Genomic DNA, 19,451 nt, shown 5'->3' with positions numbered 1-19,451 from the left:
ACTATAAATACACCTCTGAAATTGCTGCGCATAAATTTTGTCCTACTAAATTTCAATACGCATTATACTCAGATGTAACTGAAATATGTGTCTTTGTTTCACCCTGTACACTAATTCTATGTATTATATGTGTGTCCACAATTCATCGCAACTGATTCAGCTATATCCCTACAAGACAGGTACCCGTTCCCTAATCGATTACTTAATCGTCATCAATAACTTGTTCACCAATTATCGTCTTAATGACTTTTACATTGCTGTCGTGAAAAAGGTAACGCATGTGCTCTCTCAAAATAGTGTACGTGTGACTCTCTTTCTCGCTCTTACCTATTGTGTTTTCGACATTCCTTCTCGCTCGATGTTATTTACATTTTTAAGTTACTTCATCAGTTATGTTTTCGTTATCGCTAACCAAAACATATGCAACAACAACAATACGGGTAACTGGTCTATCGGTTACCCGTATCGGTTACCTTGTGTCAAATCGCTTTTTCTATGAATGAAACGCGTCCTTTATGTTCAGATAATATTTAATTATAAATTATTCATATATACAATGTTTTTTTAGAATTTAAATTATTGCCTTATTAATCTAGCGAACTTTACATATGTGAATTTTTATATTTATAAACTATATAAATACATTAACGTCTATTCATAGTCGTGCCCTTTCCGAAACCTTGTTTTGAAGTTCTTATTTTTCCTGCGCTGGTAGTGTTGCTCATCAGTTTGCAGTCATATTAGTTTGGTAGGTATAGTAACATCAGACGTAGGGAAATTAGGAAGCATGTCAGGAGTATCACCAGAATCCAAAGAAGCATGGTGATTCGTCACCTCCGTTTTCTTCCATATCCGTCTTCATTCCATACTAGTAATTATAAATATCTTGTAGATGCCACATAGGTGTAACCATACCCTCAAGATATTTCCGTTCAAATCTTGTGGTGTACACGTAAACTGGTATTTGTTCTAAATTATTCACCACATTCTAAACATAGAAAAGATGTATTAAGTGTTTGCGTAAATACCATTGTGATTACAATATGGACAAACATTCAATTCTAAACTTTTCGTTGTTACATCAATTGTTTCAGCGTGTTGTACACGTAAATAAAAATTCATACTTGAATGTATTTTCGTCTTCCAATCGCATAATTTACATTTTAAATAATGACTATTAGGCATATGAGAAATCTCATGGTCCAATAATTTGTTGAAGCTTGGTGTAGCTGCTTGAATAACACAAAATTTACATTTTGCACCACGTTCGTTATATTTAAATTGTAAATGTTCTGGTTTCTCTACACGATGCATAAAGTTTAGATGCTTTTTCCAACAATGTGCTGAATTTAATTGAAATACATACATTGGGCATTGTCTCATGATAAATTTTCCATAAATATACTGAGCCTCTTTATGTAGGCTCTTTTCTTAACATCTAATTCTGACCGTACAGGATATGACAGTTTTGCTTCAGGTTATAATCCACACTCATACTATTTTCAGATTCTGTTTCATAATTTTCATCATTTTCAACATTGGACTTTGCATCAACATCATTATCATCATCGTCATTTTTTGATAACTCTGTTTTAAGCTTCATATTTATCAAAGGTTCATCTTCCTTAGTATTAGAATTAGAAACATTGTCATCTTCGGTTAAGTTTTTATCAAGTTTAGCTTTTTTCCTAGGTTTAAATTCTTTACTATCCGTACTAGAATTAATACCATCATCAACATTTTTCGTGGTCTGTTTGAGTTTTTAAATTTGCCAATGGTTCGCCTTTATCAGTATTAGAATCAGAATGGCCTTGGCCATCTTCACCGTGTTGCAAAGTAGGCGACACATGTTGATGTTGATGTTTGCGCATATTGCGGATATGTTGGTGGTTCACTAGTCATTAATTGTTTAGAAGTTTCAACTTGTTGCGTTTGTTGTTGTTGTTGCTGGCTGATGATGTGGTGTTAACGTTTGTTGTACAATTTATTCGGGTGATTGCACATATTATTGGTGTGTTATAGTGCTGGAAATCCTTCCGATATTGAAAGTCCTTGATTAGTGTAATCACCACGTAGTGAACTACTCCTGTGACCGCGTCCGCGGTAACTATTACATCTGAAGGCGCTTAAGTTACAGGCATAGCTGACATCGCTTATATAACAGGTTGACTCTAAAGTAAAAACCAAAACAAAATATTAGAATCAGTGTTTATGAATAACATATTTAAAATAAGCTCTTACAACAACGTGATCGGTGGCTACATCCCCGTGAAAGCAGTGTGGTGTTCCTCCTTGTATAAACGTAGATACTGGATGTGCTCAACCGTGCAGTTTTCTTCTAATTTGAGCAAATGTATGTTCTTACAGCCACAGCTGGAATATTTGGGATATTTCTATCCTCACATCGTCAAAATCAATTACCTAGAATGAAAAAGAAACTCATATCAGTAAGAATAGATTAAAAGTTTTTAATATAAGCCGAAAAGTGTTCCATAAATAGGGCTCCACACATAGCTCTTTTCCAAAGGCACAAGAGAAATTTCAGATAACTAGAATCAGGACCTGGTAAAGTAACTTCAAAGGCGATTTAGTCGCCACTACTTCGTATGCGCATTTCTCTACGCTCCCTTTCGGCATGCATCATCAATTTCGTCATTACTATAAAGGCCATCTTGCTCACAGCAATCCAACAATCTATTTGTCCGCAAATTCGTGGAACTAAATTCCTAATGGAAGGTTCCTCTCCAAAAAGTCTGTTTACAGACAGTCTTTCGCCGTGAAAACGAGGGCAGTGAAATATTACATGTTCTGCGCCTTCCAATTCGGACGGACAGCTTGGACAGAAAGGATCCTCCTCTATCCCACGCTTATGTAGATATTCCTTCAAGCCACCGTGCCCGCTCAATATCTGTGTGAGATGGTAATTTAGTTTGCCGTGTTTTCGCTCGTACCATTCTGCTATATTCCGGACTAGCATGAAGGTTCAGCGCTCTTTTCTCGAATCTTCCCGCCGTTCTTGCCACCTAACTATTGTTCGTGACCTTGCGGTTCTCTTAGCATCTTCAGATGGTCGGCTGAATCCAATGCCATACAGATCGGCCATTTCACCTGAGAGTAGATCTACTGGGATTTTCCTGGATAAAACATGGATCGCGTCGTTGGAACAGCACATGCTATTCGTATAGCAGTAATGCGGTAGGCTGCTAGTATATCTTTTTGGTGGACCATTTTAGATCTGTGCCATACTGGTGCTGCATATAATATTATAGAGCTGGTTACGTTGGATAATCGCTGACGGGTAGCTTCGCTTGGGCCGCCGATGTTGGGCATTATTCGCGTTAGGGTTCCACTAACTCTAGAAACTTTGTCCCCCACCACCCTGAAGTGCTCCCTAAAAGTTAGTTTTGAGTCAATGATTACTTCTAGATATTTCAAGGAGGGCTTTGAATTTATTTGAAAATCTCCTATGGTTAGGACCAACTCATCCACAGTCCGCTTTGAGCTCATCAGAACCACTTCTGTCTTATTGCTAGCCATCTCCAGCCCCGTGTTCGTCAACCATTCCTCTATTCTTCCCATGGCGTCATTACATAATGCTTGAAGCAGATCAAGTTTCTTGGCCACTGCTACTACGACAATATCATCTGCATAGCCGACAATTTCCGTGCCTCCGGGAAGGTGGTTTTGTAGCACCCCGCCATACACCGCATTCCAAAGATTGGACCTAGAACAGATCCCTATCTAATCTATCTATCTATCAAATTATTCGGAGCAGGTACGGAACTTGTCTTGGGACACCCAAAGTGCACCCACGCTTCTCATGGCTCCAGCGGGTTAGCGGCTTCCTAGAACTTAAGCCAATTGCTGCTTCTAGATCTGACATCTGTCAGCTGGAGTCTTAGCCCGGCAAGCGCAGGGCACGAGCACAGAATGAAATCGATCGTTTCCTCCTCCAACTCGCACTTCCTACATCTGCTATCACTGACCAAGCCTAATTTAAAGGCATGTGACGCCAGAAGGCAGTATCCAGTAAGAATACCCGTCATGAGTCTAGTATACAGTTTAATGATAATAAAAATATAAGAATCAGTGTTTATGAATAACATATTTTAATTAATCTCTTACAACAACCTGATCGGTGGCTACATCGCCATGTAGGTAGTGTGGTGTTCCACCTTGTATAAACGTAGGTACTGTATGTGCTCAACCGTGCAAATTGACATTAGCAGTAACATTATTTACATAAACATAGCTTGGTATTTGTGAAGGCCTCAATATAGCATACATTGGTCCAGTTCGGTGTGCACTAGCCACTGGTACAAACACTTTTGAATGCATAGCTTTCATATAGGATGGATGTCCAGCAGTGCTCCGGTTGTGCCAATATGTAATGGGCTGCTCCGTCTCTTGGTACGGCTGTATAGGTATAGGCGGGTGCAATGTATTACTAGGCTCAAGATCGGAAGGTACATAGATGGCTCGAAGACGCCAGAGGGGATTGGAGCCAGAGTTTTCGGACCCAGAACCAAAATATCAGTAACTCTAAAAGCACATCCGAGCATTTTCGAGCGGAAGTATTCGCCATAAGTTAGTGCGCTAAGCTGAACCTTCAGCGCTGATACCCCAAAGAAACAATTGCCATACTCAGTCAGGCAGTCAGGTTCCACTAAAGGCACTTGCGGCGTTCGAAATAAAGTCAGCACTTGTCCTTCAGTGCGTAGAAAAGCTGAATCAATTAGGAGCACACAACGTAGTACTGTTGGCCTGGGTCCTAGGCCACAGGGGAGTGGAGGGCAATGAGCAGGCGGACTCCATGTTTAATTTGTTGCGTCTCTCCCACAAATTGTCAACCCCCCAGCAGATCCTTGCAGCGAGTCTGCGCCATACTCTCCTCTTCCGGGAAGGTATCGGCCCCAATCCGGGTCCTTCTCCTGACCCCAGTACTGAGAAATGGGTTTGCTGCGTTTGCCGGAAAAGAATCTTTTTAGGACGGTCATATATATAAGGGCCTGAAATATTTCAATGAACTTCCTAATCACATAAAAAGTAGTAATAACTTCAATACTTTTAAAAAAAGTTTATTGGAGCATTGTAAACCCCTTCCAATAAGATAGTTTTTTTTTTCTTTTATTTTTTTACATGATATACCGATACTGGAGCGCGAAAAGGGAATGGTAATAATGGTAGCAGCAAAATACAATGCATCCGGCCCTAAGGAAAAGAAAATCGGTCGCCACCTGTAACTCCAGACAGGTCCAACAACTAATTTCGCTGGAATTCGGTATTTCCAGCTGGTATTAACTGTTGCTGATCGGAATAATTCGCATTCCGACAGCATAAATATAACAATAAAATTATATAATGTGTAACAAAATTAACGAAAATAAGGCCAAATAAAAGTTGGAGCAAGGGGGATTGGAAACACGTCCTTTTCAACCTCCCATTATATGTTGAGCTGTGCTAATCGGAATCTTCATGCATTCCGACAGCGTCTTTACTAAACAAAGTTGAGGGGTGATTGGATACACTTATTTTCAATTTCCAACATCCAAAGACATGTTTAGCTTCATTGATCGGAGACTAATACATTCCGAAAGCTTAAAATACACATATAATTGAAAAATATAAGTTCCAAATTTTGTTGCCTTAAGCTGGGAGCACTGGAGGATTGGAAACGCGTCCTTTCCAACCTTCCTTTAATGAGTGGCTCCCAGACTCGTCCCTCTGTCACGCTAGTAAATATGCTGATCGGAATCACATGGCATTCCAACAGCATATTCAATAGAAATAAGTGATTATAACAATGAATTGTACTTAGTAGTTTAAGTTTTGGGCCTAAACAGCCGTAATAATAAATAAATTAAATTAAAAAAATAAATACTCTTGTCAGTGTTTCACGTGCAAGGGATGGTTGCATCGGACAGGTTGCTCTGGGCTAGATTCCAAAATCCAGCGTCCTCGTAACTTTTATAAATCTTTTGTGGCTCTTGTTGTTCACGGCCTCATTACATTATGAGGAAATACGGCACTTGAGAACACAGCCGTTTGAAGTTAAAAAACACAAGCATGTCTTCAGTGAACTCCACAAACAGGCGTCGGACCTCTATGCCGGTGATTCCTGTACTCAAAGAACAAAACTAGCAGAGGAGGAACGCACTCTCCCTAGGGAAACGAGAGTAGTCACTCTAGCCCAACTTCGAGCTGGATAACGTAACAGGTTAAACTCTTACCTATCCACAATCAACCCCGACATACAAAACATTGTCCTGCTTGTAATGTGTCCCCACATGTCACCAACCATCTCTTTAACTGTATTGTGCAACCAACGCCTCTAACACTCCTCTCATTATGGCCCACCCCTGTTGAAACAGAAAGTTTCTTTGGATTCCCGTTAGAGGACATTGATGACAATTTGTGATCGGTCGCACCTATTGGATGGGGCGAAGCACTGCTACTACAACAACAACAGGCGGACAACACGGTAAGAGGCAGCAACTGCATGACCCATCGATCCCGAGCCGTTCCTGCCAGTTGGCCCACAGGGGCATCTATTAGTAGAAGAAAGGGAAATAGGGAAGAACACTGGCGCAATATGCCAGGCCTGAGTCAATCTAAGTTACTGTTAGGGGGTTACAGGACAACTCGATATAGGGCATTAATAGGCCTCTCAAAAAGATAACCTAAGAACCCTAACGGCTATTCTTACAAGACACTGTAGACTGAACAGTCACATGCAAAAGCTGGGTATAGTATCGAACAACACATACCGATTTTGTGATGGATCAGCAGACGGTGGACCATATCCTTCTAGATTGCGGCGCAATTTCAAGACGTAGGGCTAAGTTTATGGGCTCACCATGGCCAGAGCATTCCCACATTTAATCCCTCAAGCAAAGAACACTGCTGGGGTTCATCAAGGAAGTCGGCTAGGATGAGGTGCTGTGAAGGAGATGTGCAAGTCACTGTGCAATCCTCAATAAATGATCTATCTATCTACGTTCGGGTAACAAGCACCATTGTGGTACTAGCCCCACCATCTCGGGAACTATTGATATGACTACATTAAACCTTCTAGGGATTGAATATTAATAATGCCGGCAATGCGAAAGTCTGCTAAAATGCACCATTCTCCATGGAATGCTCGATATATGACTTTCCACGTTTTGAAACAGTGATGAAAAGAGCAAAATTTACAATAATTTTAACTGGCTGTGGGTAGTAAGGTGTTGATGTCCTCTCTTAACGCAATGTAATGACAACTGCGATGCAGGGGAAATGACAAAAATCTTGCAAATCTACTGATAATAATTCATTTTTCCTCCCCTTCTATGCAGTTCTATGCATACATACATATGTATTTTTTTCTCCAAATGCTAATTAAAAAAATTAATTGGTTTTCACATGAACTTCGAACTCTGTCGTATTTGCATTCTTCAGTTGATTATCAACAAAAGCATGACAAATTATCACTAAAAAATTCATACATGTTGCTTATATATTTAATATGGTAGCCAATTTACTTACCCTTTCTGGTGCGATGATTCCTGGACAATCGGGCCTGACTAGACGCGATTTTTTTTTGCCTTAAGAGAGCGTGCTTAACGCGAACCCTATCATGTTATGGCACAACTTTGGTGATGCAAAAAATCAAAGACATTTCTGCTTCTAATGCTTCTAGGATAGCAGCAGCAGCTCCCGGTGGCACCACATAAATAACAGTTGCAGGCCGATCAGTTGCCTTTTTTGCTCCGGCTACCTATTCAATTTTAATTCACATTACATTATCTACTATTGCAATTTTTAATCACTACAAATCAATATAAATTACCGAAGCAAATACTGGCAAACCAAGATGCGTAGTTCCAGCCTTTTTTAGGGAAATACATCCAACCAGTTTGGTACCGTATTCCAAAGCATGTTGCTTGTAAAGTACCTTGTTTTTGTAGATTTCCTTTGATTTTGGCATATTCTGAGCTGAATCGCAACCCAGCGGAGATGCTATCTATTAGAATAATATAACATTTTTTTTATTATTTAAAAATGCACATACGTATGAATGAAAATCAGAAAGTAAATAATGTTGTTGTTGTTGTAGCGATAAGGACACTCCCCGTTATGGACTTTGGTGGTCCTTTGCGGGATGCAGATCGGGTACGTTCCGGGAACCATTAAGGTACTAGCCCGACCATATCGGGAGCGATTTAGTTGACATAAAACCTTGTAGGCCATCCCGTCGATTCTATACAACTTAATATGGTAACGATTTAAAAGACGGTGCACCACCCAATTTTTATCAAAAATTATCAAACGTGGAATCAAAAGGCGCGCTTCGAGCTCCGTTTTTATTATTATTTGATATTTTTAAATTAGGTGGTGTACCGTCTTGTAAAACTTTACCCTTAATATTATTTTGGGCGAAGGCCGCCAACGCAAAAAGATGGTCTCTGCAGCAATATTCTTAATTTCCTTCACATGTCACAACTCAAATTAACTTAATGTTATTTTGGGCGAAGGTCGCCAACGCAAAAAGGTGTTCTCTGCAACAAAATTTTTAATTTCCGTCACATGTCACAACTAAAAGCACAAGATATTTTTCGTTGTAAACAATTTATATTTTTTTTGCGTTTCAATTTTTCCGGAATAATTAATGAACTGTCATTTCGATGACAGCATGAAACGTCGATGTGTTAGTGGAGAGCGAAAAAAGCTTTGAATGTTTGGGTGAACTGGTTACCTCCGTCTTGTAGGGATGTTATACCCTATGGCCATCAGAGCGTTGCGTCTCCGCTTTTCGGTACACCCTGTTGCTGTAGCTAGTTGTTTAACCACAGCCGCTAGATGGGTCTCCTAAGCATTATCTAAGCGAAGATAGGCGTTTTTTAACACGCGCAAACGAAACGTATACGCGCGTGTTAAAAAACACGGCTAATTTTAAGCTGGAGACATTGGTGCTTTATCGGTAACCGTATCGGTAACCTTTTAACAGCTGATTCGACCAACCTTATGAGAATCAATGCAATCGATTATTGGTGCCGCTAAAGTCGTAACCGTATCGTAGCCAACCAATTGGGTTTTGGTTTACCGTCGTAACGATAAACAGCTGATTACGTTAGGGATACGGATACAGCGATACGACATACGGCAACAATGACTCCGGCTTTACACCTTATAAGTTTATATGCTTTCATGAGTCCCCCTACTCTGTCAGGCAGTTGACAGATAAGATATCACATTTAGTTATCATTCACAATGACGCTAGGGACACAAATCAAACACAGAAGATTGCGCACTTGCTTTTGCTGTGGGCATAGTACAGGTACTGTACTATGACCCGTAGTATGACCAAATCAATTCTGCACATAATATATCATTGTGAATGATGACTAAGTGTGTTATCTTATCTGTCAACTGGCTGACAGACGTTCAATACGGCTACTTTTTCCGTTTTTGGTGCCACAATAACAAGGTGCTTCAAAATTCATCGTAAAATTTTACAGGTTTTTTTTTAACTTACAAGCCAAATATGTATTTTATTAATAACTAAAAGTTATTGAAAGTGGTTTAATGAAATTTTATTTGAGCTAAAGATTAAACAGCTAACGAATTTTGGAAAAGGGGGAGTGGCGCTGCCCATTTATGCTAAAAAGTTTGATCTTAGTAACCTCTTTACCAATTTGTACCAAACTCGATAGAAGTCTTGACTTCTATAAAAATTTAATTCTCGTTTGAAGGTGAAATAAATTTGATAAACTTTAGAGAAATGCAATAACGAAAAGTATATATTTATAAATTACTAAATTAATTAATTCTTTTATTTGAAATAAAAAATTAGCTTGTACATAGATATCTTATTTTTCAATAAAGTAACAAAATTGATTAGAAAATCTCTTTTTCATTGTTGTTAAACGAAGTGAGAAACTTATTTTATCTTAACATAGTCATCGTCACTGGAACATATATATAACAAAGCAACCATTTTGAGCTATACGCATCTGTAAGATCTTTTTGTGTTCTTACATACCTCATAGATGATATGACTGGATCAGAAGAGATAGCTAACATGTTGAAAATGTCTTCGTTTTGTCTAACTCGTGATATTTTGCAGGTGTTCATACATCTATATCTTTTGTAGCCCTTGTTCTTAGATTCTTCAGACAATTCTCCTAATGGTAAGCACTGGTACTCTATTAAATCTTTTCCATGTGCTAAAATTGTATATATCGTTGGTGTAAGTTTCTTCTCAGGATACTTTTGATGCAGCAACTCTGTAGTTTTAGATGCATATTCTCCAAATTTGGGTCCATTAACTGGTTCATGGCAGTTTAAAATATTTAAAATTACTCCCAATCTTTTCACCATGTCTCTATCAACTCCTGTTATGCGAGCAGTCACTTCATCGTTTTCAAAAAATCTTCTTGAGGAGTTACCATCATTTGTATTTCCGTATCCATACTTTGGACAGTCAACTCTAAGGCCAATCTCTTTATAGAATGCATCCTGAATTATTTTTTTTTTCTCCTGTTTTGTTTCTCCTTACATGTTGTATTGTCGTCGAAAACTTCTCCTTGTTGTGATAGTTTATAAGCCAGCTTCAAAACAAATTCAACACATCTTATCCTAGAATGCAAAGGAGATATTCCATACCCATAATTTAGTTCGTCAGTTATTGAATCATCAAGATTTTCAAAGTCCTTTTGGCTCTTCTTACAAATTGGACATTTCATTGTAGATGTCGTATTTGTTATTAAGGTCAAAACCTTTCCATCGACCATTGTTAGAAGAAAATCATGCTTTATTGTAATGACATTCCCCTCTTCAATTTCAATTATTGCTGGTACTTACTGTAGTTTTTATGAGTTCCGAAGACTCCTTCTCGTATTTAAATAATTTCGGGCGGCACAATATCGTTGATGACGGACGTGGATTTTTCCAATATTCTGAAGCTTCATCTTTTAGTCATAATGGAACAATAAAAGCCATAAACATATTACTATCTGTAATTGTTTCATCGTCTACATTTATTCTTTGTTTATATGCGCTTTTTCCTCATGATCCATCACAGCCCCACTTAGTTATCAATACTAGCTCCTTTGGCAGTGATTTCAACTTCCCTTCAGTAAAACTTTGAAGGAGTCGTGTAGACGTATGATCCATTAGGTTTTGTAGCTCAATTTCAGCTGATACTTCCGTTATTTTGGGACTTAGAGGAACTGCTTCTTTCTTGGCTTGAGGAATTTTTTTGTATCTAGGTAAAATATCGACATTACGTTGCAATAATGACTTACACAATATAATATATTTTTTCTTCGTTAAACCGAGATCTATAAACAGCGCCAAAGCTTCTTCGGGAGTGTATTTCCTAGGTAGCGCATTTGGTGGTGTGGGAATGCTGTTTTTGATCCTCATCAGTCGCACTGAACTTGCTACCGCAGCTGCTTTTGTTATATGAGACTTCACGTTTTCTTCGTCTTTTTTATATTTAATAGCCATTGCTTCTGAAAGGTGGGTCGTGGCCATAGCTTTTATGGTATCAGACAGCTTCCTTTTCCTTGTGTAGGTAGAACACTCTTCTATGGGTTTTGTTGGTCTCCCTCTAGTTGGACTGGTTGAAGTTCTAGGCGTTTCTTCGTCCAAAAAAGGTTTGTCAGCTAGCCACTTTTCATACTTACTTAGAAGTTTTGAATTGTTACGATAGACGTCCTTCCATTTTCTTTCTATCATAATGTATTGTAAGCCAATTTTTTCTTCCAGGCCTTTCTTTTCTTTAATGCTTGTTTCACTCGATAATTCTCTCATAATAGCCTCAACGAAGTCCCGTCTTGACTTTGTAGATTTAAACACCGAAAATAGTTTCGAGTTTTTTAGATACATATTAGAATTGGCTTCGAGTGTATCCGAATAAATATTAAACTGTGAACTATATTTAAAAATACTATTCACTTTATTTAAGTAAACAGAATACTTAGTTCCTTAATCTCCAAAAGACGAATGATAATGTGCATTGTATGATGGATAGCTTTATATACCTACTCAAATTATTAAAATGAATTTCAGGTATACAATTCGTAACTAAAAAAATGTATGTTGTTAACAAGTTCCAATAACAAAAACGACCTTACGGCCGTACTGAATTATATATACCTGCTCAGGCGCGTATTTATGCCCAAGGTTGTGTAACTTTATTTGATGTAAAAAGTTGCAGCTGGACGCAGGTAGACTTTATGAATTTAGGTAACTGAATATTTCACAAATAACTACTGTCAATTTGACGGAGCACATATTTTAACATTTTTTTTTCCATCAAAATTTTAAAAAGGGCCTAAAAATAACATTTCGAAAAACAGGTATATCCGCCAACTTTTACCAAAAAAAACAATTTTTTTATTTAAATCCTAAATTAAAATATCTTTAATTGCTATACAAGAAAACGACAACCGGCCGCCTTATTTACTCACAAAACCATTTTAAATAAAACGAGAAAGAAGAAAAATTTCAAATTTTTCCCAATGTTGAAAATTGGTCAACTTTGAGCGGCTCTGGTAAACTATAATTTTCTGTAAAAAAAACAGTTGTATATTCTTGATCCCTGGAAAATTCTCTGTTAGAAACATGTATTAGATTTAGCGAACGCTTTCATGATTTTTTTGATTTTTGCCATGCTTTAACTGCAGAGGCGCCACTGTGCGACGTTCATTGTGAATGATAACTAAGTGTGATATCTTATCTGTCAACTGCCTGACAGGATGTTCAATATGGCTAGTTTTTAGCGTTTTGACAGGGTGTTCAATATGGCGGCGCCAATCTTCAGCGGGTGATAGATAGAGATACAGAATGAGACAGCGATAGTCATTTACAAATCAGGTGATCCAATCACTTTGGAATTTTGACGTTTATGCAGAAGATAGTCATCATTCACAAGAAAATAGATTTTGTGTTTTTGTGTATCTGTTTTCATTTAATTTTTCTCTACTCTATTTTCCACATCTTATGCTTATACGCTTGTTTGTCAGTAAAGTCTATCAAATCGTTAAATAAAAACAATACAGTGTATTTTTTTAAACTTGCTTGGATAACACTTATCAGTCGGGATTTATAAGTCGTCACTTTTAACATCATGGAAGACCCCAACCGTATGATGGCACACGCAGGTGGTATGATGGCCCCGCAGGCGTACGGTATGCCAGGTCACGATGATGTCCAAAACGCTGGAAATGAGGTGCGTAAGCAAAAGGATATTGGTGAAATTCTACAGCAGATTATGAGCATTTCGGAGCAGTCATTAGATGAAGCGCAGGCAAGAAAGCATACCTTAAACTGTCATCGCATGAAACCGGCGTTGTTCTCGGTACTGTGTGAGATTAAGGAAAAAACCGTCCTTTCAATTCGTAATACGCAGGAGGAAGAACCTCCAGATCCACAATTAATGCGTTTGGATAATATGTTGATTGCCGAGGGCGTAGCCGGGCCGGAAAAGGGTGGGGGTGGAGCAGCAGCCGCATCAGCAGCCGCAGCGAGTCAAGGATCTTCATTATCAATTGATGGAGCTGACAATGCTATCGAGCATTCAGATTATCGTGCTAAGCTCGCACAGATTCGTCAGATATATCATCAGGAATTGGAAAAGTATGAGCAAGCATGCAATGAGTTCACCACACATGTAATGAACTTACTCAGAGAGCAAAGCAGAACTAGACCAATAACACCTAAGGAAATTGAACGTATGGTCCAAATCATACACAAGAAATTCAGCTCTATTCAAATGCAATTAAAACAGTCAACATGTGAGGCAGTCATGATACTGCGATCTCGTTTCCTTGATGCTAGACGAAAACGCCGTAACTTCAGTAAGCAAGCTTCTGAAATTTTAAATGAATACTTTTACAGCCATTTAAGCAATCCGTATCCTTCTGAGGAGGCAAAAGAGGAATTGGCGAGAAAATGTGGCATAACAGTCTCTCAAGTTTCAAATTGGTTTGGAAATAAACGTATCCGTTATAAGAAGAATATAGGAAAGGCACAGGAGGAAGCAAATTTGTATGCAGCTAAGAAAGCCGCTGGCGCATCACCATATTCAATGGCTGGTCCCCCAAGTGGCACTACAACTCCCATGATGTCGCCAGCCCCCCCACAGGATTCCATGGGATATCCAATGGGCTCAGGTGGCTACGATCAGCAACAACAGTATGATAACAGTATGGGAGGTTACGATCATAATCTTCATCAAGACCTTAGTCCTTGAGACGGTATGGTTTACCATATCTAAAAAGTATACGATCAAATGCAACCAGTTTACATTTTCGCAATAATATAAGATTTTTTTTGAATATTACTTTAAATAAGCACGTACAGATAAATTTATCACTTTAAAACAAAGTTTTATTGATATTCTAGAATTCTTTTTTCAAATTACTACTTTCGGTAGGGGATATTTTTTCGTTTCTAATAATAATGCCCCATTCTTCACCACGGAAACGAAATCATGTGGCAACTTTTACACCCTTTTGGTATTCTACCCGCGAAAGTTTACCCTCAAAGGTAGGTGGTTACATCGAAATAACCACACAAATGCTGTTGTTTAGAAAAAGGCAAAACTGAAAAATAAAGAATTGTAAGCGCAAATAAGTAAAGATAATAGTAAAAAAGTGTTGCCTATTGCTATACATATTTGTTTACATTATGTACTTTCACAGAATAAATTACAATATACCTATGTAGAAACTCATCATGCATAATATGCATATACACAACCGTTTATTCGTTAACCTCGTATCTACAAGTGAGACATTTTCGGTAGAGTGAACACGGTTGTTACACCATGTTTTCATTTGGGACCAAAATTCATCGAAAAAATGACCAAAATTTTGTTTTATTTCATTAGTATAAAATACAAAATTTTAGGATGTTTCCATATAAAATTTTACTAAACATAGTGAAGCCTTTCCTGTAATTCAAGCTGAACAAACAAATATATGTGCATGCAACCAAAAATGGTACTATATTTTGACATAGGATAAGTCTATGTCTTTCACCAACCAAACGTTGTGAACCTAGTTTTGGTCACAAAGCTCTTGGTTCTAGCATTATGTTGTTGATTGCAATGAAATAAAATGTATAGTGTAGTTAGGTTTTAGTAAGAAACGGTTCAAAATTTGCGTTCTGGTGTTGCCGAACTATGTATGTTGAAAACTCAGTAAATCATAAATGAAACTAGGCAATGGTGTTAGTGCTATTTTTATAGATGCTTACTTTTTCCCTTGACGTTTAAACTTCATATCAGAGCCTAGATTCAGTAAGTGTGAGTTATCCCAGGCCTCAGGGTTTCTGCTAGCACCTACGGGAATAATTTTATACAAAATACAAGATACTTAGTTTTCAATTACCTTGCGTGGCTTAACACCACAATAGTCCTGGAGTTCCTTGAACTCATTGAGCTGGGTGAGAAATTTTTAAATATCAACGTGCCAAACGAGAAGTAATGCATAGAATTTCTTTGTATAAGTTTTGAAAGTGTTAGTCTCACGGCAGAGTGCTCGCTATAAGATATGCTAGGAGAGAAGCAATTTTTATTTTCATATATTTTACATAGTGTTGTATAACCGATCGAAATGTCTAGCCGTTATTAATCTATATATATAAAAAGAAGTGTACATTTTGATTGTCACTCCATAACTCGAGAACGGCTCGACAGATTGCCATGAAATTCTTATGAAAGAAACAGGAAGGAGAGATGATGGTTAGTTGATTTTGAAATCCCAAATCGGTTTAGCCATATATATAAAACATCAAATTCTGTGTGTTCGCTATGGAAACGTATTTCCCACACATCACCAAATTTTGGTTATGGATTGCCTCGATCAACGGGAAGGTTTTAGGCTAAAAATAATTTCGATATATAAAAAGGGCGTGGCACCTCCCATACAAATGAAATCTTTGGTACTGCATACCTTTGAAGGTATACATGCCAGAACATTGAAATTCAATGAGGAGTTATATGAGGTCAATCCCTATCACAATGCGGAATTTGGAGAAAGGGGACGTGGCACCTCCCATACAAATGGAATCTTTAGTAATGCATAACTTTGAAGGTATACATGCCAGAACATTGAAATTCAGTAAGGAGTTATATGAGGTCAATCCCTAACACCACCAAGAAAATGGGGAATTGGGAAAAGGGGGCGTGGAACCTCCCATTCAAATGGAATCTTTGGTACTGCATAACTTTGAAGGTATACATGCCAGAACATTGAAATTCAGTAAGGAGTTATTTGAGGTCAATCCTTAACACCACCTAGAAAATATGGAATTCGGAAAAAGGGGGCGTGGCACCTCCCGTACAAATGGAATATATTATACTGTATCGCTTCCCAAGGCAGTCGGTTCTATGTACCGGAGCGGCTCGGGATTTTTCCCTGCCAAGGACTGTCATTTCAGTGTAACCCCATTTAATTTGTTGCGTCCCTCCCACAAATTGTCATCCTCCCAGCAGCTCCTTGCAGCAGGACTGCTCCATATTCTCTTGCTCCGGGAAGGTATCGAATACAATCCGGGTCCGTCTCCTGACCCCGGTCCTGAGAAATGGTTTTGCTGCATCTGCCGGAAAAGAATCTCTTTAGGACGGTCATACTCTGTTCAGTGTGTCTCGTGTAAGGGATGGTTGCATCGGACAGGTTGTTCTGGGCTTGATCCCAAAACCCGACGTCCACGTAACTTTTATAAATCTTTTGTGGCTCCTTGCTGTTCACGCCCAAGGGCGTCCCGTAGTCTACGTCTAAGCGCCCCCCCCCCCCCCCCCCCCCATTACCTTCCAGCAGCCCCGCTGCTCAGCAAGCCACAACAAGTACCCGCTGCTGCTCGCGCCCCACGGCGCCAACAACTAAAACAGCTGCTACCACTCATAACTACAATCTTCGTAGTAGAGTCGGAATCAATGCTGAGCTACAGCCCCTGCCCCCGTCTTCTCCCCCCTCTTTTCCGGCAGCAATCGTGTAGGTCAGGGAAACAGACTCTTAGTCCCTACCTCCGTTTGCACCGTTTGCCAGCACAGAATATATATGTTTGCGACATCCGCCCAATGCAGCTCCTGCCTTGGGTGGTGCCACTTTCCTAGATGTTCTGGTCTCCGCGACGGCAACCCCCCGACGGGTTTCATCGCGCCATGTTGCCAGGTCGCAAACCCAAATCATCCGGGTACCCCAATGCTTACCCAAGGACGCCTAGTCCCAGGGCCACAACAGCAATTGCGTCCTGGCCTTTCTCAACCCAGGCGTAGTCACCCGTCACTTATCCCCAGAGTGGCGACGTCTCCCCCCATTTAATTCAGAATTCTACAGTTAAACTGTAATGGACTAACTGGGAAGATTACGGAGATAGTCAATTTCATGAAGCGGCACAACATCCGCATTGCTGCGATTCAAGAGACTAAACTCACAGCACGATCTGCATTGCAGACCTGCTCTGGGTATAATGTCCACAGAAAAGATCGAGAGAGCGGAAATGGAGGCGGCCTCGCGTTTATAATACACCACTCTGTGCAATATCACATATTTGATCCTGGCATCGACCCAGGGACAATGTTTTAGAACGTCAAGGCCTATCTGTCCGGTCAGGCGATGCAAACCTAGAAATCATCAACATCTACATCCCCCCTGCCACCTGTTGCCCCAGTGGATACCGCCCTAATATCAGAACCTTACTCACTGGAAACAATCGCATTATTTTAGGCGATTTCAATGCCCATCATGATCTATGGCATTCAAATTTGCGGGCGGACAGTAGGGGTGAGATGTTGGCGGATCAAATAGAAGAAACGACGTTCTGCACAATAAACGGAGACGCCCCCACACGTATGGTAGGAAGCTGTCACAGTTCGCCAGATATCTCAATCGTGAGCGCAGAACTCGTAAACTGCGTCAACTGGCAGCCGATGGTATCATTGGCATCCGACCACTATACTTGTTTCGCTCGAGCGTACCGCCGACTTCATCGTCACCGAAAAACGCACTTTCATAAACTTTAAAAAAGGAAAGTGGGAAGAATATAAACATTTTACAGACAACCTCTTTGCTGCCCTCCCTATCCCGACTGATGCCCGCCAAGGGGAGCGTGCCTTCCGCAAGGTCATTGAATCCGCCTCAACACGTTTCATCCCCGCCGGGAGAATTCCCGAAATCCGGCCATACTTCCCGGCGGAGGCCGCAAACTTAGCGAGAGAACGTGACCTTATAAGGCAGCTTGATCCAGGCGACCCCCAAATAAGGGATATAAACCAACGCATCAGATTGCTTGTGGATGAACACAAGCGGGCGAAATGGGAGGAGCACCTAAGAGGTTGTAACCTCTCTACCGGTGTGGGTAAACTTTGGTCCACCGTAAAGTCCCTATCGAATCCGACTAAGCACAAAGACAAAGTTTCCATCGCCTTTGGCGACAAAGTGCTGTCGGATGCGAAAAAATGCGCGAGCGCTTTCTGCCGACAATATATAATGCATTCTACGGTCGACAAAGATAGACGGAGGGCCAACAGACACGCACATAAACACAAATTCAGCGCGTCACCAATCACCATCACCGCTAAAGAGGTTGAGGAAGCCATTGGTCGCGCTAAACCATCCAAAACAGTGGGCCCAGACGGCATAGCCATGCCGATGCTTAAAAGCATAGGGAAAGTGGGTTTCAAATATTTAGCGCACGTCTTCAACCTGTCTCTTGCCACCTTTGTCATACCCGAGAAATGGAAAATGGCCAAGGTGGTCCCGCTACTAAAGCCTGGTAAACCAGCTAACATAGGAGAGTCGTATCGTCCGATATCTCTCCTATCGCCAGTAGCAAAGGCGCTCGAAGCCATTTTGCTCCCTTATTTCCAAGCAAATTTGCAGCTAGCCTCCAATCAGCATGGCTTCAGAAAACTCCATAGCACTACCTCCGCGCTAAATGCCATTAGCACCCAGATAAATTGCGGTTTACATCAAAACCCCCACCATAGAACAGTACTCGTAGCGCTAGACCTATCAAAAGCTTTTGATACGGTCAACCATGGCTCGTTACTGCAAGACCTGGAAGGGTCTACCCTTCCCCCATGTCTTAAAAGGTGGACCGCAAATTATCTGGGTGGTCGGCAGGCATCGGTGCTATTTAGAAACGAAACATCAAAGCCAAGGAGAATTAAACAAGGGGTGCCACAGGGTGGTGTCCTATCCCCACTTTTGTTTAATTTCTACATATCTGGGCTACCTTCACCACCGGAAGGATTCACACTCGTTTCCTACGCCGATGACTGCACAGTAATGGCCACAGGCCCAGGCCCACAGATCGATGAGCTATGCAATAAAATAAACGGCTACCTCCCTGATCTATCCAGTTTTTTCGCCTCGCGAAACCTGGCATTATCACCGACTAAATCTTCCGCGACCTTATTTACAACATGGACGTCCCAAATGTCGACCATTTTGAAC

The 19,451-nt window shown here is 40.1% G+C and overlaps 1 protein-coding gene and 1 long non-coding RNA gene across 3 annotated transcripts; one reads left to right on the top strand and one right to left on the bottom strand.

Moving 5' to 3' along the window:
* Positions 1-1,111: 1,111 nt before the first annotated feature.
* On the bottom strand, positions 1,112-8,708 carry LOC137244643 (uncharacterized). Of its 2 annotated transcripts, none has more exons than XR_010951141.1 (5): positions 8,051-8,708; positions 7,829-7,974; positions 7,525-7,756; positions 2,242-2,421; positions 1,112-2,171 (listed from the first exon to the last, which is right to left on the bottom strand). It is a non-coding gene; the product is annotated as an uncharacterized lncRNA (long non-coding RNA). The 2 variants fall into 2 exon arrangements; XR_010951142.1 differs by having other exon boundaries at positions 7,829-8,002; positions 8,398-8,708.
* Positions 8,709-12,902: 4,194 nt separating this feature from the next.
* LOC137246796 (homeobox protein extradenticle-like) lies at positions 12,903-14,373 on the top strand. The gene has a single exon (XM_067777804.1). The coding sequence runs from the start codon at positions 13,115-13,117 to the stop codon at positions 14,237-14,239; it is 1,125 nt and encodes a 374-aa protein (XP_067633905.1). The 5' UTR covers positions 12,903-13,114; the 3' UTR covers positions 14,240-14,373.
* Positions 14,374-19,451: the final 5,078 nt, after the last annotated feature.

This window comes from Eurosta solidaginis, chromosome 3 (genome assembly GCF_040869045.1).
Source record: "Eurosta solidaginis isolate ZX-2024a chromosome 3, ASM4086904v1, whole genome shotgun sequence".
Lineage (NCBI taxonomy): Eukaryota > Metazoa > Arthropoda > Insecta > Diptera > Tephritidae > Eurosta > Eurosta solidaginis.
Note: the sequence above shows the minus strand (reverse complement) of the source record. Positions and strands in the feature narration are given on the sequence as shown.